Raw genomic sequence first — 25,580 nt, forward strand, 5'->3', positions numbered from 1 at the left:
GGAAATTATCGTAGTGATAGATGGGATCTCAGCACTAAATGGAAACACGTCCTGCGGGTTCCGGTTTTCTTTTTTTGCACTGTAATCAGTTATAGTTGTGCACCGAACAGATATAGTTTTTGTTCAAGCCATTTTTTTAATGGGGGGGGGGGGGGGGGTGGGGGAGGGGTATTGTTATGTAGCTTAAAGAAGCCTATTTTCACGGAAGGTCTTACAGGCTTCCTTTTAACTCGCTATATAGTACGTTGGTTCCTGGACCACCGCAATTAACAGACCTATGCACTGGAGTAGGCACACATTGTCAACGAAATTCCGCATACAACTATTTTTTCGTCTCAGGTCACAACCAATGCAATGAGAAACTGGCACACTGCATTCGGAAAGAAAACCACTTCGCGAAAGTTGCTGGTCACACTGCGACTCATAACATCGCAAGCGATGACAATAAATTATGCCAACGCTGGTGGCAATCGTGCCTGAATGGCCGTACAGAAAAAATGGGCGGCGGTTTAGTTCTGGTTAAACCTGGAGTGACGCGATAGCTACAGCTGGCCGAGTGGAACTTGGTCACGTGACCAACCACGTGACGAACCACGTGATCAGCCACGGCGCCGCGCCGCCAGCAGCTGCTCCGCACCACGTGACCAACCACGTGACAGGGTGGCGGCGCAGCCACAGGGTGGTGCGCCGCCACGCTGAAGGCTCCAAATGCTACCGTAACGTATCTATGGCTACAAAAGTCATTGATCTCATCAGGTAAAAAATCATAATACGATTTAATGCCTGATAAGCAAGTGTGAAAGACCTACTCTCCAATGACGTACAGAACGGAACAAGTTGGTGCTACTCATCCGCTCATAACTTGGATTCCTTATCAAAATAGCGAGAACTTTATGCATATTTTGCACAGGACATAAGCAACACTTCAAGTGTATATGACTTCATGCTTGTCTTTAACGTCGCTTTAACAGCTGCACGTTCAACAAACTTTGCTGCCGAATGGTATCTAATAGGGACACTCTATTTTGTTTCCTTGCAATAGGGACAAGACGCGGTACGATGCTCTCGCACCACGGTGATGGCAAGCTAGAGCACAACCACGCCGGTCGGCAGCCCTTCGAATGGGACTCCATGTACAAGGAGGACAAGCTGCCGCTCATCAACGGCCAGTGGAGGAAGCCGCATCACAGGGCCAGCCACGTCTTCTCGGTGAGCGGATCCTCGAAGGAAGCGACCGAGAGGACGGCCACCGAGCAGCAGCTCATCGACGACGAGGTCAAGATCGCCGAGATGAGGCATCACCAGGAACAAGACGTGCGAAGGAACAGGCATGAAGACGACACCCGTCGAGGCTCCAGAGAACAGGACCCGCTGGAGTCGGCCGGAAGCGAGGACAACGAAGTGCCGACGCCGTCACCTGACTCCGTGGAAGCCGCGAAGCACGGCTCTTCGCACCACACCGTGGCGACGTCCCACTCAGCCGATGCCGAGAGCCTTCCACATTTGAAGAAGTATTACAAGTGGAGGGAGGACAGCCCCAAAGATCATAGCACGAAGTACTCCGCGTCGCGGCTGGCGCATGGTCGCCGCTCCTCGGGAGAAGGTGCCTCACCAACTGCGTCCAGGGACGACCGCGTCGATGATAACGAGGACGGCGTCAAGACGACCGTCGAATCTCCGGCGTCGGACACTGAGTCGGGAGTCACGGAGGCTGCTCCTAGGGAAGCTTGGAGGAAGCAGTCGGACATATCGGACTACTGGAGGAGTCTCTCTGGCGGCTACAGCTCGGAGAGGAGGGCGCGGGAACGTGGACACACGACCTCTCGCGGCTCCGACGGAGAGGAGACGACGACCCACAAGACAGTCAGCCGCGCTTTTAAGAGGAGTTACCTTCACTCCGAAGACGATTACGACGTCGATGATGAGGACAACGATGACGACGAAGACGACGAGCCCATTGCCGACGACCGACGCGACACCACTCAGTACAGGTCGACGCACAGGGGCGACCTGAGCCCTTACGACGGCGAGGACTCCGAGGAGGACCGACGCCGTGAGGAGGATAGACGCCGTGAGGAAGAGCGACGTCGTGAAGAACTGCGCCGCGAAGAAGAAAGACGCCGGGAGGAGGAACGTAATCGTAACAGATTTCCTCCTCGCACCGTGACTTTCGAACGGGGAGAGGAGCCCCTCGCACGGGGACCTAAGGGCGACCGGGAAACGTACGACCACGACGCTGGCTCCTCTGACGGTCAACGTCGTTCCCAGTCCTCAGCGGTTGATTACTTCGGCCGCCCTGTGCAGGTCCTCACTGGTGAAAAGGCCCACCAACAGGACGCTCTCCTGCGGCGGCAGTACGAGCAGGCCCAACAGCACAGACGTGCTCAGGTGTCCAGGCTGGAAGAATTCAGAGGCCGAGAGGAGTCGACGGTTCGATTCGACCCTCCTCCCTCCAACCCCCCGCCGGTGACTTCGCGACCGATCGACTACTTCGGCAGGCCTGTGCAGGTCCACACCGGTGAGAAGGCTGCTCAAGCAGAGGCCCTGCTTAAGAGGCAGTACGAGATGGTCCAGCAAAGAATGCGTGACAACCAGCGTGATTTCCAGGAGGCCCGCAAGCGTCCCGATGACGAGTACTTCCCGAGGCAAACCCTCAGCGAAGACGATCGTAGGGGTGACATTCGACCCCCCAGGGGAGATACATCACCGCTGTACCCTACTCCGCAGCCTCCAAGGCACCTGGCCACGTCGAGGCCCATTGACTACTTCGGACGCCCAGTCCAGGTTCTGACTGGAGACAAGGCCGCCCAGGCCGAAGCCATGCTGCGGAGACAGTACGAGGAGTACCAAGCGCGGCTGAACAGGAGGCCCGGTGAGGAATACGCCGAAGGGAGGCCGGTAGAGTTCGACCGCAGGCCCGTACAGCCCGGTCCGTCCACATCTCCACCGTTCGACCACTTCGGCCGGCCCGTGCAGGTCCTTTCGGGAGAGAAGGCGGGCCAGCAGACCGAACTTCTGAGACAGCAGTACGAGTTGGCCCAGCGGACCGGTTCCCTGCAGGCAGCGAGGCAAAGGCCCACGGAAGATGTGCGTCACCCTCAGGCTCACGAGCACAGACACAGGCATCACCACGGCCAGGAGCAGCACCACCACCAACATCATCGCCAACATCACTCTGAGTGGCGGGAGCATGGCACCGAGGGAACGAGCGGCGCGCTCAGGCTCAGCCGTGAGGACCTGGAGCTGATGAGCCGACTGTCGCCAGAGCTGCGCGCGAGTTTCCTGAGGGACCTGCGCCAAGCACGTGTCAAGGAGGAGACAGACCCCGAAAGGGCCAACCAGTTCCTCAGCCGGTACAGGGACCTCTACCGCAGGCCGGCCTCACACCACACCAAGTGTGAGTGTGCACTTGCCTGTCCCCCCACGTATACTGGCGTTACGTAATCTTATTGCCATTTCAGGACTAGCTTGCTCAGTTTTTGTGCGCCATGTCCAACATTCTTGGTGAGAAGTCTCGAACAGTGAAAAATTGTAAGATAGTGTTATGGAAATATTGAAGATAAGGGTAAGTTCTGATATGTAGCAAAATCTTTCTTTCAGTGTTAATTTTCACCGCTCGCATCGAACAGTTAAGACTGCCATAGAAAACCAATGAGGAACGATTTTGACGGTAGCAAAAACGTTCATAGAAACAAAAATGCAGAACTGCCGTCTGGTGATCTGCGGATATATTGATTGTTACAGTGAAATCTTACATTACGTGAAAAAATTGCGTTCATAAACGGTTTAATAATAATAATAATAATAATTGGTTTTTGGGGGAAAGGAAATGGCGCAGTATCTGTCTCATATATCGTTGGACACCTGAACCGCGCCTTAAGGGAAGGGATGAAGGAGGGAGTGAAAGAAGAAAGGAAGAAGTAGGGGCCGTAGGGGAGGGCTCCGGAATAATTTCGACCACTTGGGGATCTTTAACGTGCACTGACATCGCACAGCACACGGGCGCCTTAGCGTTTTTCCTCCATAAAAACGCAGCCGCCGCGGTCGCGTTCGTACCCGGGAACTCCGGATCAGTAGTCCCGCTCAAAAATGCTTTTTCCCAGAATTGGTGGGCATGTCGATCCCTGTAGGTGCGTTTTTATTTAGCAAGTGCAACAAAAAAATGTGAGTTTAATACAAGTAATAAACAAACATTCCACACCGTCACTACAAATGACAGACAAGAGTAGAGAAATGAGGAGCTGGTTATAAGCATACATACAAAGGGAGCCAAAATTCACAGAAACCAAGGAAAGAATAAGGGAATGCGTCTACTTATTGCTTAAATTTGTGGTGTTATTCATTTCGAATTAATAGTGTAATCATTTTATGGCTCGAAGCTAACTCATTAGAATTTAGAAGAAAAAACAAACACATGCCGCCGGTAGGATCCGAACTCACGGCATCCAACAGAGAGTGATGCGTTTCGAACGAAAATACACAGAGTGCAAGGCACGTACGCGTCGTTTGTATACTGTGCGATTCGATCGATTGGAAAATGGAAATGTTGATGTTTTTAAGGAAAATGAAGGAACTGTTGTTAAGCATTCTGGCCGGTCACCTGAACCGCACGGTTAAATTAGGGACGTAGGAGGGCATGAAGGATGACAGAGCGAATGGGGTGCCATAGCGGAGGACTCCGGATTAGTTTAGATCACTCGGGTTCTTTAATGCGCACTGACGTCGCACGGTACACTGACGGTTTTCCTTCTCTTTAGTCAGTTGAGGATTGGGGTTTAGTTTTTAAGCGAGAACTGAACAAGCTTTCGGTAAACACATCGGCTTGGTCGAAACTATCACCGCCAAATACAAAGACGTAAAGAAAGTGCTAGCTGCAGCGCCAAAAGCTTTACCGTTTCGATTTGACAGGAATAGCAGACGCGGTGAACGCACCGCCCAAAAGTGATCAGTCTTATTTGCGACCGCGCTAATGTCTTGAGGAGGAGGAGAAACATTTATTCAGAGCATAAAAACTGGGTGGGTTCAGTACGAGAACCCATTGGTCGCCATCATAATCCGGCCCCTCTCAACCTAATGTCTTGAAAAATTCTCAGAGTTTGTACACAAGTGCGTCACTCCTGATCATTGGATACACTAGAGTCACTAAATAAAGACTTAGAGTACCGTCACTGCAGCACGGCGGTAAGCAGGGGCGGCCATTTTGTTGTTTATCATTGTTGCCAGATTGCCGCTTCGGCGACCTCGCCGCTAACTTTGGCCCGGCCATTTTGTAAACAACGCTGTTAGCCACCCTGCGCTGCGGCGGGGATCGTAGCCGTACGGCATGGAGCCGCTCAGATGCAAACGGTACAGCTGTTGCCTTCAGTTTATGCTTTCGTCGTGCTGAGGTGAAATGCTGCGAGGCGCGGAATCCCTGGTCACTGAGTCGGTCACCGGCAGCACTCGCAGCGTCGCAGCACTAGGACTACCACAGCTGCCCGACTGAAAACGCATAAGCCACAAAATGGCAGCCCCCATGAACCGTCGCAGTGTAAACAAATATCACGTGATGCAAACTGACCAATGATCGTGGCGGCGGCACAGAGCAATAGAAGAAAATAGTGCCGATACTCTAAGTCTTTATTTAGTGACTCTAGGATACACGGAAGCGAAAACCACATTCGTGGTTATACGTGAGCCAGCGGCAGCTTCAGTTCCAAGGTCAATGACATTTCCCGCTCAGTGTAAAAAAAAAAAAAGATTAGTCATTCTTGCCATGAAAGACCGCGCAGACGCGTGCAGGACAAACAAGAGCATTATGAGATCGAGTTCCCGCAGAGAGTTTAGAATATGAGACGTTACCAAACGGGCTGATGAACGCGGCGTTCGCATAGAGATTCAGCTGTATACAGTAGCGTCTTATTATCCTCTTCTGCGACTGCGAAACTTGATGCTCACAGCAGGATCTTCTTGTTCGTCATCATCTCGCTTATCGACCCCGACTACGTATTCGCTTACCTTCGGTAGCCGAGGGGCAAACGAGAGAAAACATTTCGTGAGCGCTTGCTTGACAAGGCCCCCCCTTACTGGCAGCGAAAGCCTGCACCCTATCACAGCGGGCGCGGACGCGCTGAAAGACTCCGCCTTGTTCGAGCAGCGCGAGGCTTCGGAAACCGCGTTGCCATCTGTCGGCGCAGGCCTCGCGTAAAGTGACGCGCCGATATGCGTTTGAGTCTTAATTGCGTTGATACATGTTCTGGCGACACCAAAGGTTGAACACAATTCCTAGTTCTGCTGAGCTAAAGGGTCAAATGTTCTTTCAGTGCGGTTTGTTTTTAATGAGTGATAATAATATTAATAATAATAATAATTGTTTTTTTGGGGGGGGAAGGAAATGGCGCAGTATCTGTCTCATATATCGTTGGACACCTGAACCGCGCCGTAAGGGCAGGGATAAAGGAGGGAGTGAAAGAAAGGAAGAAGAGGTGCCGTAGTGGAGGGCTCCGGAATAATTTCTACCACCTGGGGATCTTTAACGTGCACTGACATCGCACAGCACACGGGCGCCTTAGTGTTTTGCCGCCATAAAAACGCAGCCGCCGCGGTCGGGTTCGAACCCGGGAACTCCGGACCAGTAGGCGAGCGCCATAACCACAACGAAATGGAATTTAGCGTAGATGATTTAGATGGGTGGGCTTTCGACAGACGTCACCAGCCAGAGTAATCACGTCCGCTTCGTGATTCGCCGAGCAGTCGGAAAATGAAAGCCTGGAAGACGCAACTAGTTGATCGTGAGTCAGGCTGCGAATACTGAAGCTGCATGTAGAGTCGCCGAATAATTCAGTAGAGCTGCGCAGTTACGAATCTGTTCGCTCGCTCTGCGGAGTCGCAAGAAATAAAAGATTGTTTTTTTTGTGTCATTCATCTGTTTTCCTCATGACAGGAACCCTCAGAGTTAAGATGTCTTGGCAGAGAATACCATTACTGCTGTTCGTCATCGGGCAGCAACCGGGGAGCTGGCATCGAGGCACCCGCTCAGTGTGCATCTGTTTTGTGTTTTGAGCTTAGCAGATGCCTATTCAGGTCGCACGCGGCGCAGGTGGCAACTGACCCTCCGTGTGGGGCTTTTTTGTACTCAGACTGAACGCAACTTCGCGATGCAAGTCTTGGACGGGGGAAGGACGTGGACTGTCGGTATTTTATCGACACTTATTCGATATTATATACCATTATATATCGATATTTTATCGGAATAATGACCTCAATGCATATGTTGTGTAAATGCAGTCCCTTCCTTTTTTTAGCAGGCAGGGAGGAGGGCGAGTCAGAGTGCGAAGTTACATGTTACGACTCATGCGTATACCAGGCATCGATTCCGCTGAGTGGAAAAGAATTTTCTTGAGCAGCGCTTGCCGTAAATAATGTACCATTTTGCTGTGTTTACATCCCGTGTGTGAGGTCAAGGCAGGTTTTTTTTTTTTAAATAATATACGAATCACGTTAGAGCGCTTTGGTAGACGCCCTTCTTCCGTGCACATCCTGTGCTGCGCGCTTCGGTTCACTGTGCATGGTTTCCAACTTGGCCAATTATCGACCGTTCTACTTTCGAGTTACGATGCGATGCTTCCGGAGGAGCGTTCATTCAAACGAGCATGATCAGAGAGTGTAGGAAATATCAGTAAGAAGGACCGGTCGTCCCTCCTGTAGAAGCGTGCCTCCTGTAGTCGGATTGAGCTAAAGAACGAGCCGACAGATGCCCGTCAGAGGAGATCCTCCAACCAATGACGTCATGTGTACTGTGGGATGCTGCTAACGGCCGTAAGGGGGGGGGGGGGGTGACAATGACGTCACGACAATAGGTCGACGCCATTGGTTGGAAGGTCTCCTTTGACGAGCACGTGCCGCATCGTATTTGAGTTGTATCCTGCTATTGTCTAGTGCACAATCGTTTTAGCTCAACGACGCGGTCTCTTTATCATGAGCTGTAGCACTTACATGCCTAAGGGCCGTTTTAGGGCACGTATAGCGCGAGGTGTCTCGCGCAAGTTAATGCATCGTCGTTACATAAGTTCTGATCGACGTGGTGCAGACAGTGTAAGTGCTCTCTTCAAGGGTAATTTATTTAATGTTAACGGCAAAGATATGCATGCAGTCTCCACAGAGAAAGGGGCGCCATGATGGTGCATTAGCCAAGTTGTTCAGCTGCTCAGCTGAACGTAGCGGGAACGAATCCCGGCCGCGGTATTCGATGGAGGCGAGATTGTATCTCTTATACTCCGAGAGTAGCATTTGCACTCTGGATCTCAAAAAGCAAGACATACAATACCATAGCGTACCATACCATACCTTAGGCTGCCATACCAGAACACCGTACACGACTGTACAGAGGTCGTGGGCTCGGATCCCATTGGCGGCATGTGCTTGTTTTTTCCTATGTCTTCTTATCAATTCTTTCAGTCATAAATTGATTACGCCATTAATTTTCCATCATTCATCGACACCGCAAATTATATAAAAATAAAACATTCCCCCATGCTTTGCTTGGTTTCGATGACTGTTGACTTCCTCAATATGCATGCCATAGAGAGAGAGAGAGAGAGAGAGAGAAACCCTTTAATAGAAAGGCAGAGAAAAATTTAGCCGACGTGTAAAAATCGCTGGCATGCTAATCTGCGTGGGAAGCTTAACATAACATTCAATACCGTACCATACCGTACACCATCGTATCGTCCCATTCCAAAGCAATACCTTACAATGTCTTACCGCACCATACCTCATCATTGCCGGAAGGGAAAAGGGTATTAAAGAGAGGTGTGCATTTTTTTGTTCTTATTTCCTACCCGCAGCCCTGTCGACGGAGGACGACGCCACTGCAGCCATCGACGACGACGAGGACGACTACGATGACGAAGAGGACATGCAGGGCGACCAGGCCCCCGAGGACAGCATCCCGCTGACCACAGTGAGCACCGAGGACACGTCTTCCGAGTCGTCCGAGGGCAAGAGGAACTCGACCAAGCACTCGTCGAACAAGGCCACCTACGACCAGAGCTGCTTGCAGGACCGCCGGCTGGGCCGCACCTTCCACGGCGCGCCCAAGGTGAAGCACGGCTACGTGTTCAAGTACGAGCGCAAGGTGCTGAGCAAGCCGCCGCACAGCCACTACGTGCTGGCGCGCTACAAGTGCCTGCTGGGCTACCGGCTCAAGTACGCAAAGTCGGACGCGCTCTACTGCCGCCAGCGCCAGTGGATAGGCGAACACCCCGTGTGCGTCAGGGACGAGAGCTAAGGCAAACGCCCCCCCCCCCCCCCCCCCCTGCCTCTGCACAGCTTGCTTTCCTCACCCGGACACGACACGAGTGCCGCGCGTCACGATGCGACGCGGTCGAATTCTAGGATGTCTTTCTTTATGGCAGGTGTGTCTTTAACTGCTGCCGTGACGCAGTTTTTTCTTCGCGGAATCCTCTGCACCGGATTGTTTGCCTATTACATTCGACAGGAACAGGAATTCGGGAATTGAACACGTCGTGTCGGATCGAACCGATTGAACTGAATCGAATTGAATGGAGTTCAACCGAGATTGACGAATTGAATCCGACTAAACAGAATCCAAAACCATGCCAGCTAAAATGTATCTTATGATAGTAATTGAACACTTCGTGTCGGATCGAATTGATTGAACTGAATCGAATTGAATTGAATGCAACCAAGATTGACGAATTGAGTCCTCCTGAACAGAATTCAAAATCACGCGAGGTAAAATATATCGTACGATACTCTCGTCGGAGCAGAGGAACACATCATGCCGCGAAAGACTTACCTGCTGCATATTTCGTTGTGCGCGGGAAAAGATACACAGACTATTTCTTTTTATTTTTCTGACGTTGTCGCGTCTGCGGGAAGCAAGAAATCTTGTCACAACGAAGCGAGAAAGCAAGCATCCTTTTCTTTTTAAATTATTTTGCTGCTGTCGTTGCAGCTGACATCATTCTTTTGTGCATGCCCTAAATGTTAGGTGTAAAACTCCTGTGAGAAGGATGCAATTTTTTTTCTTTTTATGTTTACGGTATCCACAATTTCATTGTAGGTTGCTTTATTGTGGCAAGGCTTCACTGCACCGTTCAATGCGGTGCTCATTCTATCGTAACTCTAGTGAGCGCCCGGGCGATTTTTTTTTTCATTTCCCGCTTACCGAACTCGGGCTTCTTTGTTGAGCGATTTGGAGCCGCTATGCGTGCCGGCCACGTTTCTGAGTTACCGCTGGCTCACACACAGAGAACTGACGATGACATAAAGCTATGCAAAGAAGGAGAAAAAATCCGATGAATAAGATTCCTGATTCCACTTGTCAGTCAAGACGCGTGAAAACGATAACGCACCTTTATTTTGCTAAATGTAGCTGGAGCATATTGAAGGTACGTACTATGTTCAAAACAGCGGAATTCAAGACTATGTCTGGTCAGTCTATGCCAGAAAGAGGCCTAGAGACAAGTCACGTGCCAAAGGACATTTAAGAGGTAGGAGCTAAGATAATAAGAAATGTGCTTTTTTTATGCTTGTCTTTCAGCGTTTCATAATCTTTTTACGAATTTACGTGGCCATATTTAGCGAGCGTGCGAGCACCACCTGTGCCAGAGAATGGCTTTAGAAACTTAGCTCCTTTTATACTTATCGAGATAAGCGAGTACAATTGTTGTTTTTAAACAGATAATTTGGCAACTGAGAGGCCTTAATATGAAGTCGTGCATGTCAGAAAACTTCTTTGAGACCTAATAACGACTGCAGATTCTGCGGAAAGCCAGCTGGTGCCTTGGTACAAAAAACAATCATGTGTACAAACTTTCGAGGCTGTTCTTTTATCCTGCTGCAGTTTAAAAGAAAAAAAGTGTTTAGAGCGTATACAAGAAGGAGAGTTGCTGTGACGACACGAGAACAATACTTTACAGAGCTATTGTGACGCTGGTGCTGTTAGTCTTGTTTTTTTACTATCTTTTTTTATGTGTTGACCATTAGCGATGCGCAAACTGCCACCGAGAGAGCATCTTACAACCCTACAAACTCTATGCTTGTGTGCGTGTGTGTGTGCTTTTTTACGCGGATTGCATACTAGGAGAGTCTATAGAAGAGAATGGAAGACGTGCCGTTGAACAAACGCCGAACACGAGATTGTGCATTACGTGTGACCTGCGCCATTCCTCATCTCTATGCAGTTACATTTGTTCTAGTGCCTTGTGTGATGGTCTCCTATCCAGTTGCTCTCATTCTCACGCATACTCGGCCATTGCATGCTTTATAGGATGTATGTTCGTTCTATATAGCCTGTGTTCATAGACTTCGCCATTGTTTCATTAGTGCAATAGTGTCCTTATTTATGCGGAGTCCTCGTCTTCCATGTATATAAACAAGTCGCTGAGTCACTTCTTGAACATGTGTTTCTTCATTTTTTGTTTGTTAATGTGCTGCCATTCTGACGAGCTTTACAGCCACCTGTTTCACTCTTTATTCTTCGAATTGAAAGTGCCTGTCGTGACATTGTATAAACGTGCCAACCGTCGCAAGAATTTGTATTTATTTACACGCAAGATATGTATAAAATGTCTCGCGAAGCCATGCGAGAAAATAAAAAAAAAGCTTGTAGTTCTTTAAGACAGCGAAGCCTCTTGGTCTGAGTCTCTTCCATCAGCGCAAATGTAAGCTGGGACTAACGTGGACGCAAGGGCCTAAAGATATTTGTACTGTCTTCGATGCTTCGAAGCTTTCCCGCCTCGTATCAAGTCGTTCTGCTTAGCAATTTAAACATTCCACTAATCGTGCTGTATGCGTAGCTCCGATCAGACTAAAAAAAAAAAAACACACAAGATGCTTAGAAAAAGTAGAAAACGTTTTCGACGCCGCCATTTGCGTCTGTGAAAATCCACAAACACGCGCGCGAATTTCAAATATATTAGGTAGTAGGTCGGTATTATGCAGACACTTACACCCCTCGTCAAAACTCTTCGGGCCACACGGTCTCCATTTGAGCAGCATAATGGAATGCTCACTGCCCCCTTAAAACACAAAGGGCCTTGCAAGGCTGAGATAAAGGTTGTCTTCGTCTTACAGCTTGACGAGTGCCTTGAATGAACAAGACATTTTCATAACGTCTGTACATGCGCCATTGAGTCTAGAGCTTGGACAGTACAGGCGAATATAATCTGTGCAGCAAGGAGCTCAACAAAAACATAGTGAGCCATCAATTGTCGACCTCTATCTACTGCTCCCTCTCACTGGCCCGCAGAAAAGTTGAAGCTCGCGCACAGAGTTGATGCAAAGTCGTTCCCTTCAGCCCGGAAAAGAACAAGCACTGAACAACAAGACGGCTAGAAGATGCCTCCTTATTGGGTGGCAGCACTTTTCAGTAGACAGCCGTATCATAAGAACTCAGCAGAGATGAGTTTCATCAAACGTTTCCTACTAGTTAAAAGGCCGCTCGCTAATCAACACATGCAGGAAGTCAGAGTGAATGACGAGCAAGATACAAATGATGCCGTGTTTTTCCGGTTTTGCGCGTTTATTATCGTCTTTCTGTCGCCTTTCAAATTAACAAGCATCTCCGAGGTAAGCACGGCAAATCACTCCCAGCGGTCGACTTGCCGCTGCCGAAAACAAGCCGTCGGGAAAAAAGCGAAGACACTCCTGGCGAGGCTAAACTTGGTGTTCCGTTCGCTGCGTTCGGCGCCGTTCATAGAAAGCATTGCTGCTCCAGGAATGGCGATAGTAGCGTGGGGTCCGGTGGGCTCGCTGGGCATGGCTCGCAAGATAATTGCCCGGGTTTGTCCTGGTAGAATCCCTGCTCGCAGAGGAAGCACTGTCCCACGTCCTGAGACCAGTACATCCCCGGAGGGCACTCCACTGTTGAAGGAAAAGTTAAAAAAAAAACGAAAAAGAAAAGACATGAGAGCAATATTCCTATGAAAAGGCCTGTGGTCAGGTTACGCAACTAAAGCTGCACTAGCAATAGCTGGTTATCGGTGTTTTATGTGAAAAAAACCAAAGAGGCCATCAGTATAGGCTAAATGAATGAATGAATGAAAAGACTGGGCACAGTGAGAACGTGACAACAAAAGGCCTTTCATTGACACCTTGTTTCGCCTTTTATCGCACCGTTTATTCTCATACAATAGGCCATACTGACCGAATAGAGGATACTGTTCTTAAATATCGCACTGAACCCCAACTCTCGAGTTCCTGTTTGCCCGAACACACGCTGAAGCCAGTTTGCATAGTATTCCGCCCTCTCTAGGAAAGAGGAGAACAGGCATACTTGCAAAGGAGCTGTTTGCAACAGGGTTTCTTTTTTATATGCCTACGTTTACGGGTTACTTTTTGACGCTTGCCTGTAGTCCCTCCTAACATGGCGACTGAGCCCAGGGCTGAAAACTCCCTTAACTAACGCTCTGCTGTGGCGATGGAGAGAGCTGGAAACAACACGGGCGCTGTGTTTGTACCCGTGCTTACCTGTGGCTGGAAAGATCCTTGGGTTTCCTCTGCGTCATCGGGTCGTTACATCCATCGCCTCGACGCGATGGCTCGCCGCGTGACACGGAATTTTGTGAGGCCACATGTGCCTTTAGCGTAAAAGCAAAATATTCCAAACTGCAGAGTTGCAGTTACATCAAGAACACAACTACGGGCGGGACACCTTTAACATATACGTATAAGGTCTCTCATAACGCCAGCTATCTTACAACGTTTTCTTCTTGCGGTGCTATAAAGCCCGGATGAAGTGTGAAATGCTAACATGGCTTTTAGGAAACAGAGGCGCAGATGGTATATATGTTGCAGGATATATGTGAGATGGCTTCAGCGACTTCCAAAAATGGGCTCACCGCATATGTCGGTCGCCCCGTTGAATTCGCTAAAGTACTCGGACCCCGGCAGGCAACTCTTCGTCGTGGTATGATTGTACGCTGCAGGAGAACGATGAGGGGAGGGTGGGGGGGGGGGGGGGGGGGTAGAAGGGCAACGTGAGCATATTAGTAGGAAGCGACTAGTTATCGATCTCATTTCAAACCATATAACAGCGCTTTCCAAGCTATGCAGAGCGGCCGTACATACGTTTCTCGCCGAGTCCAAGCAACAAGCTGCTTTAAGAAGGATGATTTAACTAAGCGCAGTTACGACGTAGCCAGCGGTGGCAGGTCGGCCTACTCGTCATCAGATTCTTGGCAGTAGACAAGTGCTCGTCATTCGCGTACAAAGGTTTCGCCAGTGTATCACTTTGATATGCCGGTGTCTTTATCCGCACCTCACGAAGTCATCACAGGCGAAATCGAGTCCGGCCTTCTGTGCATCAACACTGCGTTGTTACAGACCCACATGTGTCTAATCACATGGATGTTCAACAGCGTCTTAAGTTGTTTCTCGGCCCACAAACCATGCTTCAGAGAAGCAATTTGCGATGCACTCCGCCATCAGTCCCATGTACACGGTTTTAATTATTTACACCGTGGTGAACAAGGATATCCGTATCGCAACGTCGCCACCTGATGTGTCAGTTATTATCAGCATGCGCTGTATGTAGCCGCAGCTTGGAAATCTTGAGCGCGTGAACCAAGCACTTTTAATTCGATGACGAGAAAAGCGCTGCCACCCTATAGTCAGAGAAGGGACCGCCAGGTCCGTCGTGACTCCGTTTCTTTTTTTCGCTACGTCATTGGAGAGCTCAACAAGCCACTCGGCGAGAAAATCATGCATCGCCCTAATGAACCTTAAGCTTGATTGCACCCTTTCGTATAACAACAAAAAAGTGACGCATTATCCAGAGCTTAGCGTTCGGCCTGCGTACCTCCCGAAGTGTTACAGTTTGCTAGACTTGTCGATGACTAAGGACAACCGCCGGTCGCAGCGTCCATCCTCGTGCACGAAAGCACGTTAACGTGAAAGTTCGCGGTGCCTTCCACCAGTCCAGTAGTCGCCTTTGAAGGCATGCGCTTTTGACGGCGCCATTTGATAAAGCTGCGCCGTTTTGTCGATAGTGTCTCGCCTCTCCTATTTTTATTTTTAGGTGCTCGCATTCTTTCCGAGGGCGAGTGAAAGGGGCTTTTGGAAGCGCTCTTCAAACCGCGCGCTTACCTAATGCGCGGGTTTTTCGACTGCGGGGCCGAGGTAAACGAATTACACCGCCTCAGTTGTTAGTAACTGCGGCACGCACGCACGCACGCACGCACGCACGCACGCACGCACGCACGCACACACACACACACACACACACACACACACACACACACACACACACACACACACACACACACACACACACACACACACACACACACACACACACACACACACACACACACACACACACGTGCGCGCGCCCGTCTCGTTTAGGAGTATTGATATTAACGAGGGTTTTTGCGTTGTCACTGCATACACACACACGCAGAAGCAAATCATTCATAGGCCAAAAAGTAAAATGAAGGAGAGCGACAGAAAAGTAGCAAATGTATATAACCACCGTCCTAGAGACAGGAGGGACGACTGTCGCTTTCCGCCCCTAATAGCACTAATGAAAGATTGTTTTCTGGCAAGCTCACACTACCTCGGCCCTCCCTTCTTCACCCGTTTGCCACGCGACCTGCACAATTGGCAAGCGGTTGTCGGACGACTCGCCCAGCTTCGCCCCTTTAAGCATCTCTAAGTGGTTTATTGCCGTCTCGTTAACCGCGCGCGGATTTACTGCGTGCCCCAGCCTCCGGAGCAGCAGCGCGCTCGGGACGTGACTCGCTTCCGGCACCGAAACGGCAGCCGGCCGTCGTCCACCGGAGCGCGCCGGCCGCGCGGCAGGGTTCGGCCGTGACCGTGAGACATTAGGCACAGTGGCGGCGCAGCCTCTGCTGCTGCTGCTGCTTCTGCGGCTACGGCGGCGCGACTCGGGCCACCGCTGATCTACGGTGGGGCACGATCCGGCGGCTGGCTCCGGCGATAGATAATCTCCTAAATGAACTACCCGGATGACCGGTTCCGCTTCCGACGCCGTAGTAATTGCTTACCCCGTGTGGGGCCCGCAGTCGGGAGGACAGAACCTCTTTTTCTGTTGTCGTCGTTGTTTTTATTTGTTTGTTTTTGTTTTCGTGGTTTTTCAAGGAAGTAACGCTCGAGTGCGCAACCGGTTGCTTCCGGACGCCGGTGAGAGGAAGGTGGGAGAGAGATAGAAAACCAAGAGGGAGGAGCGCGGAAACAAACCAGCAAAGAAAAGAAGGGAACGCCGAGAGACAGCATGCTGAGGTGTCCCTCAAAGGGCACGCTTGTGAATTGGGTCGCACGAGCCGTTTTACCGACAGCCAGCATAAACAAAGTCGTCAAGAATTCACAAGCAAAAGCCCGGTGACGTCCCTTGTTACTTTATTTTTCCAAGCCAGAGACGGCGCGCTCAGTGCGATGGTACTCGGAAGGGGCAGCTCGCAGTGTAGTACGCGATGTTATCGCGAATGAGGAATCTGAAACATGCAGGAAAAGATTCCCGCTTACCCACTCCCCCTCTCCTTCGGCATTTCTCCTCAATGACAGTAGGTGTAAATGAGAGCCAGCTCTGCTGCCCTCCTCAGTTTTGCTGCTCTGATGGCCGACATTCCGCCTTGGCGTCTACTGCGGCTGAAGGGGGAGGCGGAGTAGGTCATTGCAAGATGGGGCCACGGTTGTCTGTGCAGTACGAATACCAGGGCAGCTGGCATAGTGGAAATTCTAATTTGTCCACTTTGCTATGAGCGGTTAAGTGATCTGTAAAAGGCGATCAGGCGCCAAACACATTGCCAGAAAAGGTGTTTCGTTCGCTTTAACTTATAAGGTCTGACACATCTTAATATTGCGACAGTTTGTTTGTATGTATGCATCTTTTGAAAACCTAAAGCAACTACCTCACTCTGCTCCGCCGCTGCAGCTGCCGCACAGCACTTTGGACTTGGCTCAGATGCCTGGTTAATTTGCGCACAATTAATTCTGCGTTGCTAACAGAAACCGTCGTTAAAATAACTTGCGCCCGTTGCTGGAGCGTTATTCGAGCGTCAATTTATTCCCAGCGGAAAGCAAACGCTGAATGCCCTAACAGCTTCGGTATCGATTTCGGCGGCCACTGCAGGAGTACACAGATCCTGCTGGACAAATGAATATTTCACAGGGCAAACAAGGAAGTACTCTGTAAAAGCTGACCTATGAATATGTGGAGACAAGAAAAGAGAGCTTTGTCGTGCAACATGTTCTTTTCAGAGCACAGTGCATCCTTCATAAAAATATCTGCAAACAGTCGACCGAGCTGTTAAAACATTTCAAAGCAATAGGTTGAATTTCGATGGAGGCGAAATTCTAGAGGCCCGTGTAGTGTGCGATGTCAGTGCACGTTAAAGAACCCCAGGTGGTCGAAATTTCTGGAGACCTTCACTACGGCGTCCCTCATAGCCTCAGTCGCTTTGGGTCGTTAAACCCCGTAAGCCAACCATATATGTGCACTCTACAGACTGTTAGACTAAATCATATTAAGACGTTTCAATAATCACTTTATGATTTACATCAGTATAAGAAGAAAGCGGTAGCTTTTTGTCTGCAGAAATCACGTACAGAATGACAGGAAAATCATGGGAGTGCAGTCGACTAGGCGTTTACCGACAATAAGACTGTCTTGGCCATTTTCCCTGTGTGATGGCGCCGCCAACAATCGCTCTGCATCGGCTCGAGGGGGGGAGGGGGGGGGGGGGGGGGGGCGTATCGCCTGCGGCTGTGGCTTCGAGACGGTATAATCAGATCCCACCGCCGTCTTTACCGAGATCCGTGACGAACTGGTTAAGAACACAGCCGCGGTAGCGCACGCAGAGTGCGTATAAATTACACTGGGTCGATTCAAGGAGCGGCCCGCCCAAAGCAGAGAAGCCGGGGTCGCCTTCGAGGCTCTAAGGTCGTCGAGCGAAGGCGTTCCGAACAGAGGTGCCAGTTGCCCTTGCCAAAGGTAGACACTATATTTAATGTCGGTGGTTCTGTTTCAGGCCTTGTGCAGCACAGCTCTTTGATCATACCAGTTTCAGAACTCCACAGGGGGCTATTGTATAAAAAAAATCCGGCGCTCTTACTAGAGACAAAACCAGATATTAACAGACTGTCGCGCCACCTGTGCCTTTCGGAATAACTGCTTAGAGCACGTCAAAACATGGTTTTAGTATTTAGTAGAGAGAGGACAGATGCAGGTCGCGACCAACAGCTGACCGCCCAGCTCAGAGGTGGCGCCTCAGTCTGCTAACTGTCGAGACACTGGCCGCCAGTCATGCCCGGGTTTTGATACGGAGCTCCGTAACTGGTAGGACTAAATAAATTCTGCGCAATTCGTCTATGTTGCACCAGTGATTTTCACCAAAAATGCGCCTGAACAGCGAGAGCAACAACCAGGCAGTGGTCTCCATGATACGGCGAACCATAAGGAACTGCTCGCCTGCGTTGCACAGTAGAGCTCTCTCATGCGCCGAGCGGTGTCACCACATTCAGATTTCTGGCACATCTTGTGTTTTTTATAGCTTGCAGGTACGAGTAAAGACCCGACTATGCGCTACTGAGCATATCTTTCCGGAAACAAGGCAGGGTACACAAAACAATGGGCTGGGTAGCTGGAGACTAATAGAGGCTAACTCAAGAATGCTCTGTCTACGCGTAAGCACGTGCTTTCTTCAGGATCCCGAATCTTGGAAGGCGAAAGTGCTCTTTGGAAGGCATACGGACTGTGGGCCGGAGCTTCTTTTTGGAGACGCTTAACCCTGAGCAGTAATGGCTCTGCACAATATTATAAGACGAATAGCTTGAGAAAAGCGCAGAAGTAGGACGTCCAGAAAGGGGTCGCTGCTGACTGCGAAACCAAGTAACTTCCGTCAGCGTCAGAGCTCGTCTTACATCAGTGCCGTTGAAAATAAGCACTGCCGTTGCAAGCAAAGAAAAAATTAATCAAGCTATTAAGCTGTGCGTCAGCGGCAACACTGCCACGCTTATATGTTACAACGTCCCGGTTTCCACAACGTTAAGTACTGCCTGTACCTATAAACGAGTCGAAGAAACGGGCTCAGCTGTTCGGCGCTTAATGGTTAGCCTAATGGCTCGCCACCGACTACGTCTCATACAAATCGCGCGGCTACTCCCAAGGTTGCCGCGGCGGCGAGAGGCGAGGGCAGGGCAGCTCGCTAGCTATGGTGACCGCCGCCACCCAAGCAACGAGGCCTTCGGGCTGGAAGAAAGTTCAGGAGATAAGGGCCGAACGAGGCTAATGGATCACGTAGGGGATCGTGCATAACGGCTTGTTTGGGATCTCGTATAGGCTATCCTGTACGGGCCAGGTGGAGGAAGGGACGCTGCCGGTCCAGCAACAAGGGCGCAAGACTACGAGCAATGTTTGTGAGCTGCGGATATTTTGTGCGCCCTTCTTTGTGCCGTTCATTGTTTCAAACTGCGCAAGGAGTCAAGGTGGATGGATGTCGCGGGCGATAAGCGCCAGGAAGACAGCTCTCCGAAACAAAGGCAGAGGGTGAAGGATGGGCTCTCGGGACAATGGAGCGCTGCGGACATAGTTGTTGGCTTGCTTCATGAACGGCCCTCAAGAGAGAGAGAGAGAGAGAGAGAGAGAGATTGAAACCCTCGTACTTTGCTACAGTGTAGGCTTCGAGTGGAGGAGAGATATAAAGGTAAAGAGGAGGAGGTAGAGGAGGGAGCAGGCACGCATCGATTCCAGCAGCATAAAACCAACCACCTGTAGCCACCCGATTCTTGGCCGATCCCCCCGTGTAGGTATGTGCCATCTTTTGATAGGCTAACAACAACAACAACAACAACAACAACAACAACAACAACAACAACAACAACAACGGGATGTGAGCGACTGTAGAGGCAAGGCGTTGATGAATGCCGTACATTAGCAGGTTCAGTTTAAGTGCGCCTTGCAATGCTGTAACAAAGAATCGAAGGGTAATGATTTTCCTGTACACGCCAGAAATGTAGAGATAAAGTAAAAAAAAAAGTATAAGAACTACAGATTGGGCTAGTTGGTGATGCATAGTGGTGGTTCGACAGCGCAACCACACACAGACCAAGTAGGAGACGAGACACACAAACCGTCTCGTCTCCTACTTGGTCTGTGTGTGCTGTTGCGCTGTCGAACCACCACTAAAAAAAAGTAGGGGCTTCGAAATTTTTGAATAGCCCGAGGTGTTGAAGCAGCGTGACTGGGGTCTACCGCTTCGTAGGTGGTCCGCAAAAATGTACGTGCCCTCCAATTCACGTAGGTCACTGCCCGCTTGCCACCGGACTACTAGTGCCTGCAGGTGCAGCAGGACCAACGAGCTCATCTCGCTGAACAGTTGCTGTAGAATGTGCTCACCCTGACAGTTGGGTATCCAGGGCCTTGGTTCCCAGACGCCGTCAAGGTCGCAGTTGTAGAAGAGAGACACGTTACTGGGGAGCGCGTAGCCGTCGTCGCAGTTCGGCTCACACGTGACACCCTTCAACCAGTCCGCGCAGCCCGTGCTGCCGTGCTCGATGTCGGCCGGGTAGCGGCATTCCTTGCCTGCAGCAGCCGCAGCGTGCGCCGTGCGAAGCCGTGCAAACGCGGGCGCTGTCACACTCTGCGGCATGCTCGCATGCGGCAACGTGCCGTTTCGATCGCATTAGGAGCATGCCTATCGGAAATGAGTGAAGCGCGACAAAGCGAACACGCCATTTGGTACGTGGCGAAGCAACAAACGTGTGAGAGGGATGAGTTCATTAGCGTGCGATGTACTCGAAAGTACAGGAGAGGTAAGTACACACACACACACACACACACACACACACACACACACACACACACACACACACATATATATATATATATATATATATATATATATATATATATATATATATATATATATATATATATATATATATATATATATATATATATATATATATATATATATATATATTTTCTGAGCAGTTGTCCTCCTCACGCACAATATAACTCTAATGCTTTTCTTCAAGTCCAATGCACAGGTAAAATCAAGTTTCAACAACAAATACGAAATAAATGTTTCCTGCGAGTATATCCTGCGCAGCAGCAGTAATGTGCAGAAAAAAAAAAACTCTGTACGAATGGCGATTTGTGTTAAAACGTGTGAGGATTAATGCGCGTTACTGGCGTGATTTTGTTCGTTAGGCATGTAACATTTAAACGTCTACATGTTCCGATGGCTACCTTATAGTGCTATTACATTTCATCGGTTGTCGATATCGAAAAGAGGGTAAAAACAATGCAAACCAAGAATGCAGCAGGTAGGGACAAAATGGAAATAAATTTTACTTAAATGCGCTGAAACCCCTGCAAAGCGCTCAGCGCTGAATAGATGTAGCATGTGTTGGATTTGAGTAGGTTATTTAGTCAGTCTTAATTCTCCTCAAAAGAACAACCTCACAACGAAACCAGCTTCGCTTTCATTTTGCTTAGTTTTAGAGGAGTCATATGTATACCTAGAAAAAATCACGATGCTCACTGAGAATCACTCACAAATTTTTGGCTAACCTATGGGCTCACTCAAATGCAGACTCACACATGCCCGGGCTGAATCATACTCATGAACTCACTAATTTATTCTCGCAAATCACTTGGACTCACTCCGACTCACTACTCAACTGGGACCAGCCACTCGTCACGACTCAATATCAATCAAGACCCATCTGGGCTCACTCGCTCATTTCGAATCACGATTAATTTGGGCTCATTCATTCATTTCGGTCGACTCGGTCAAAGCTTCCGACACATCCCCACGCACCACATTACCGCACTCGTGTAAAACAACAAAGATGAAGGGACAAAAACCACGCTTTCCCCGCCTCCGCGGAATCCTCGACTTCGGTCGTCCACAGACGTTGGCAAGCCACCTTGGCTTCAAGCGCGGCAACAAAAATTTCCTCCCTTCTGTTGTCAGCAAACATGGGGAAAACAAAAAACAAACTAAGCGCACAACGTCGACGCAAAAACAGAGCGTGATCTGAGCCTGAGCTTAGACTCACGACTCACATCATGGTCTGAGCGTGAGAGAACCCGAGAGAGTCGACTTTAGAGCGAGTCCGCCGACCTATGGTCGTAAGTGTGACGCCGTCGCAAAAGCTGCATAATGTAGTTCGCAGTTATTACCATCTCTACTGAAACATCAACCATAACCTTTTATTTTTAGTCAACAGTAACTCTTTGCCGCAATTTTATCACCACTTACCGAGCATTATTTACTAGTTGAACGTAACAAACTCCAGGTGATTGATGTGAGCCATTTTTTTTGACGATTTTTGCGCTTTGAAAACAGCGGTCAGTATGACGGCGGTGTCAGCCTAGTGCTACTGCACTTTAGACCTTGTCTTTTTAGAACCAGCAGCCGCAGAATTCGCACTTTGACCTTTCTATTTAAACTTACAACCTGCAGGTACTATATACTAATGCGCATTCTGGAATAGGCAAAGGTATCCTTGAAATCGCTTTCCAGAAGTGCTTAAACATACAATAAGCGTGATTAGTGAACCGCAAGGCAAGGTAGCTGAATTATTTGTTGTAGGGTGGGTAAATTAAGCTGGAAGAAAACGTGTCTGCCACATAATTCAGAAAAAGTCCTCCAACAAATATACAACGGTTCGCATCCCATTCCCCGGGAATTATCTCCTTTTTTTTTTCCCCACACTCCTCTTCTGCCTACAGCAATGTCTAGACATATAATGAAAGCAGGCGCAGTCGCTCCTGCCTAAAGCGACAAAACAGCTCGAAAATACAGCCCAACAGTCGAACTTGGACGCCGCAGCTGCGACCATGAAGAAAAAAAAAAACCCTGGTTGCGTGAAAACTGCACCGATGGGCCAGATGAACCGTGCGTTCATCTTTTCATTGCTTCAAGATGGACCTTAAGTCGGGGAGCAGTAAGAAAACCCTGTTCAATCGTGAGTGAGATCTTTAACGCGCTCAACGGGCCTCCATCACGGACACAGAGCAACACTATACAGGAGGTAAAACTCCTTTCTGCGCGAGCGAGCGCAGGCGACCTGATAAAAAAGTCACAACTGTTTGCGCCGACGGGGGGCGCATGCAGTGGCGGCGCCTTGCGGCGCCTCGTAGAAGCAGCAGGAAAAAAAAAAAATGCAGCGCCCGGGCAGGCGGCTCCGGCGCGCTCTCCGGCGGCGCGCGCTCAAAGCAGACGACAAGCAGACGAAACGGGTGTTTGCTGCAGCGGGCGCGCCGTGACGTATTTCAGTAGTTTCTTACCAGGCCGCCAGGCGCCTCCAGCAGGATAGTGGCGCCGCGGGCTTGTGACCGTTTCTGGTCGCCGCAGACGGCGGAGTTTCCACTCCTTATAGTCTTCCTCCGTGATCACGGATCACTGATATGATTAGTCTGCGCCGATATTGAATTTGTGTGCTTGCCGTCTTGAACACATTGCGGGCTTGAACTAACGTCTCCTTCCCCAAATTTCTCCCTTATATCTGAGCCAGACTACAGGTGGTGAGGGCACTAAGGTTAAGCTCGTTGGGGAAGTTACGGTAGAATGCTCATTCCCGAGTTGGTTACAGACATGCACGGCAAGAAAGTTGTAAATCAGGTTACTTTCTAACTCCCTTCTCAAGCAGCTCAAAATTTGTTATATCCCAGAAACAACAGTAGTTTGTTATCTTTTTTAAACGCCAGAAAGCTGTTAGCTGTTTCGTTTGAAAGCTGTGGTTTGAGAGTTGCGGTAAGTGCATTTCATCACCATGATATCAAGCGGAATGTACAGTTTGCAATGCAACTTTGCAGTTCTTGGACAAAAAAACAACTAACAAAAACTGTAGCGTCAACCGCATACGTACGTGTGACGTGAACGTAAAATTTGCAAACAGCCTCGTTTCCAGCGAGGTCTCTGGCAAAGTAGTGGACTGCGTGACGGCCGAAATTGAACTTGGATCCCGGCGTCTGGAAGGCGAGAGAGGCGGGAATCATCGGCGGCCAACGCCTCGCGTGTAGAATAAGCAGAACAGCACTGAAGGCAAACACACAGCGGTGGCTCAGCGTCCACAGCGTTCGGCTGCTGGCCACACTCTCAATCATGCTCAATCATCTGGACTAGTTGGTACGTTAGTAGCAAAGTTGTGCTGCACGGGAAACAATAAAAAACAAAGACACCGGATAAAAGAGACACGTGCAAGAAAACCTGTGTGCGCGAACTAGCAAGTGTCCATTTTCCGGGAACACTTACAGGCAGCTGCCTGCGGGCTGGAGCGAAGTTGTGTATGTGTGCGGGTTGCGTGTGCATAGGCCATCAAAATTGGGTAAACAAGTACAGAGTGCAGAACAGGACGACACGTAACATCAAAAGCAGAAATGAAAACGCAAAAAAATGATAAAGCTATCGAACTCCAGAGTACTTGTTATAGGCGCCTATTGCCTACGGCCCAACCTTGCTTAAATGGGCACAAGTTTGTCGGTAATCGCATACCGGCCGCAACATCGGTGGTAAAATCTCAGTGCGTGTTAAAAAGCAGCAGATAGTCCAAAACAATCCGACGCCTAAGCGGCGTCCCTCAGAGCGAATAGTGTTAGTTTGTCACTTGAGAATTCTGAACACATGCCATTGGCCCCTGCTTGGTTTCATTGTGGGAAACAGTTTGCTACTTGCTTTTTCGTTTTGAAAGAAAGTAGTTAACTTATCCCCTCCCTCTCTTCCATTTTTTTTTGTGTCGTGTCACAAGACACCGTTATCTGCGCATTTTCATCGAAATGATGTATTCAATTCAATTCAATTTATTTTCTTTCCATGGAAAGGGGGAGCTGAGGCAAAAGGCTGACTTGCCCAACGAAGGCCTCCGCCCATATACAGTTCACAATGCAGCGGCAAAAAAAAAACAGATAAAAAAATCTTATTTGTAGTACAAGTTCGGAAAAAAAAGAGGACGTATATGAAGGTTGTAGCACACTAATTCACAAAAAAAAACAATTTGCAACACACACTTTTCTACATGAAGTTCACAGAACACGTAACACAACCAAGATTTCCTCACCACAATACATAATCAATAAACAAAGTAGCATGGTTCATAGAATACACACTAACTGTAAGGAAATCTCGAGTTAAATGTTATGAAAACTGAATGTTACTACTTATTAAGTAATGCTTAAGGTTCTTATTGGACCACGATGTGGAAGAATTACTTTCACAGGTTGTGCTTTGAGTGATTAATCGGTTTCCAGTGTGGTTGATCAGATGCCAGTTCAGGCTCATTGCAGCAACAAACAGGCGTTACCACCTCGAGGAGTAGAGAAAAGAATTGTAATATAATCGTTATATTAACCCGGCCCAATTCACATTTCTTCCCTGCCTGTTGCAAGCGACACTGAGGGCTCAGATTCTCGTTTAAAATTCAGCAATTCAGCGCCAAGCCTCCTCGTAGCATCAAGATTGAATGAGTCGCATTCCACTGTAAGATCGCAGGGAATGAGTTAGCTCAGCCAGCTCCCCCGTATCTCTCCCGAGCCCTGCACGTCAGTGGACGGAGCCCTATTAGGCTTCAGGAACACACCACCCCGCGCGCTTATACCATCGCGA

General features: G+C 49.3%; 2 protein-coding genes across 8 annotated transcripts in view; one reads left to right on the plus strand and one right to left on the minus strand.

Annotated features, from left to right (window-relative positions):
- The window catches only part of LOC144129132 (uncharacterized), a 43,533-nt gene extending 31,904 nt beyond the window's left edge, over positions 1-11,629 (plus strand). The window contains exons 3-4 of the mRNA XM_077663059.1: positions 1,043-3,397; positions 8,826-11,629. Of these exons, the coding sequence (XP_077519185.1) occupies positions 1,043-3,397; positions 8,826-9,268 (2,798 nt within the window). The 3' untranslated portion in view covers positions 9,269-11,629. The remainder of the gene's footprint in view (positions 1-1,042; positions 3,398-8,825) is intronic.
- An 881-nt stretch (positions 11,630-12,510) lies between these two features.
- Positions 12,511-25,580, minus strand: part of LOC144129129 (uncharacterized) — a 69,116-nt gene continuing 56,046 nt past the window's right edge. For all 7 annotated transcript variants that reach the window (XM_077663052.1, XM_077663056.1, XM_077663055.1 and 4 more), the window contains 4 exons: positions 23,848-23,950; positions 20,363-20,548; positions 13,848-13,928; positions 12,511-12,870 (listed from right to left, as the gene is read on the minus strand). In XM_077663052.1, the coding sequence (XP_077519178.1) occupies positions 12,701-12,870; positions 13,848-13,928; positions 20,363-20,548; positions 23,848-23,950 (540 nt within the window). In that variant the 3' untranslated portion in view covers positions 12,511-12,700. The remainder of the gene's footprint in view (positions 12,871-13,847; positions 13,929-20,362; positions 20,549-23,847; positions 23,951-25,580) is intronic.

Source organism: Amblyomma americanum, chromosome 4, assembly GCF_052857255.1.
Source record: "Amblyomma americanum isolate KBUSLIRL-KWMA chromosome 4, ASM5285725v1, whole genome shotgun sequence".
Classification (NCBI taxonomy): domain Eukaryota; kingdom Metazoa; phylum Arthropoda; class Arachnida; order Ixodida; family Ixodidae; genus Amblyomma; species Amblyomma americanum.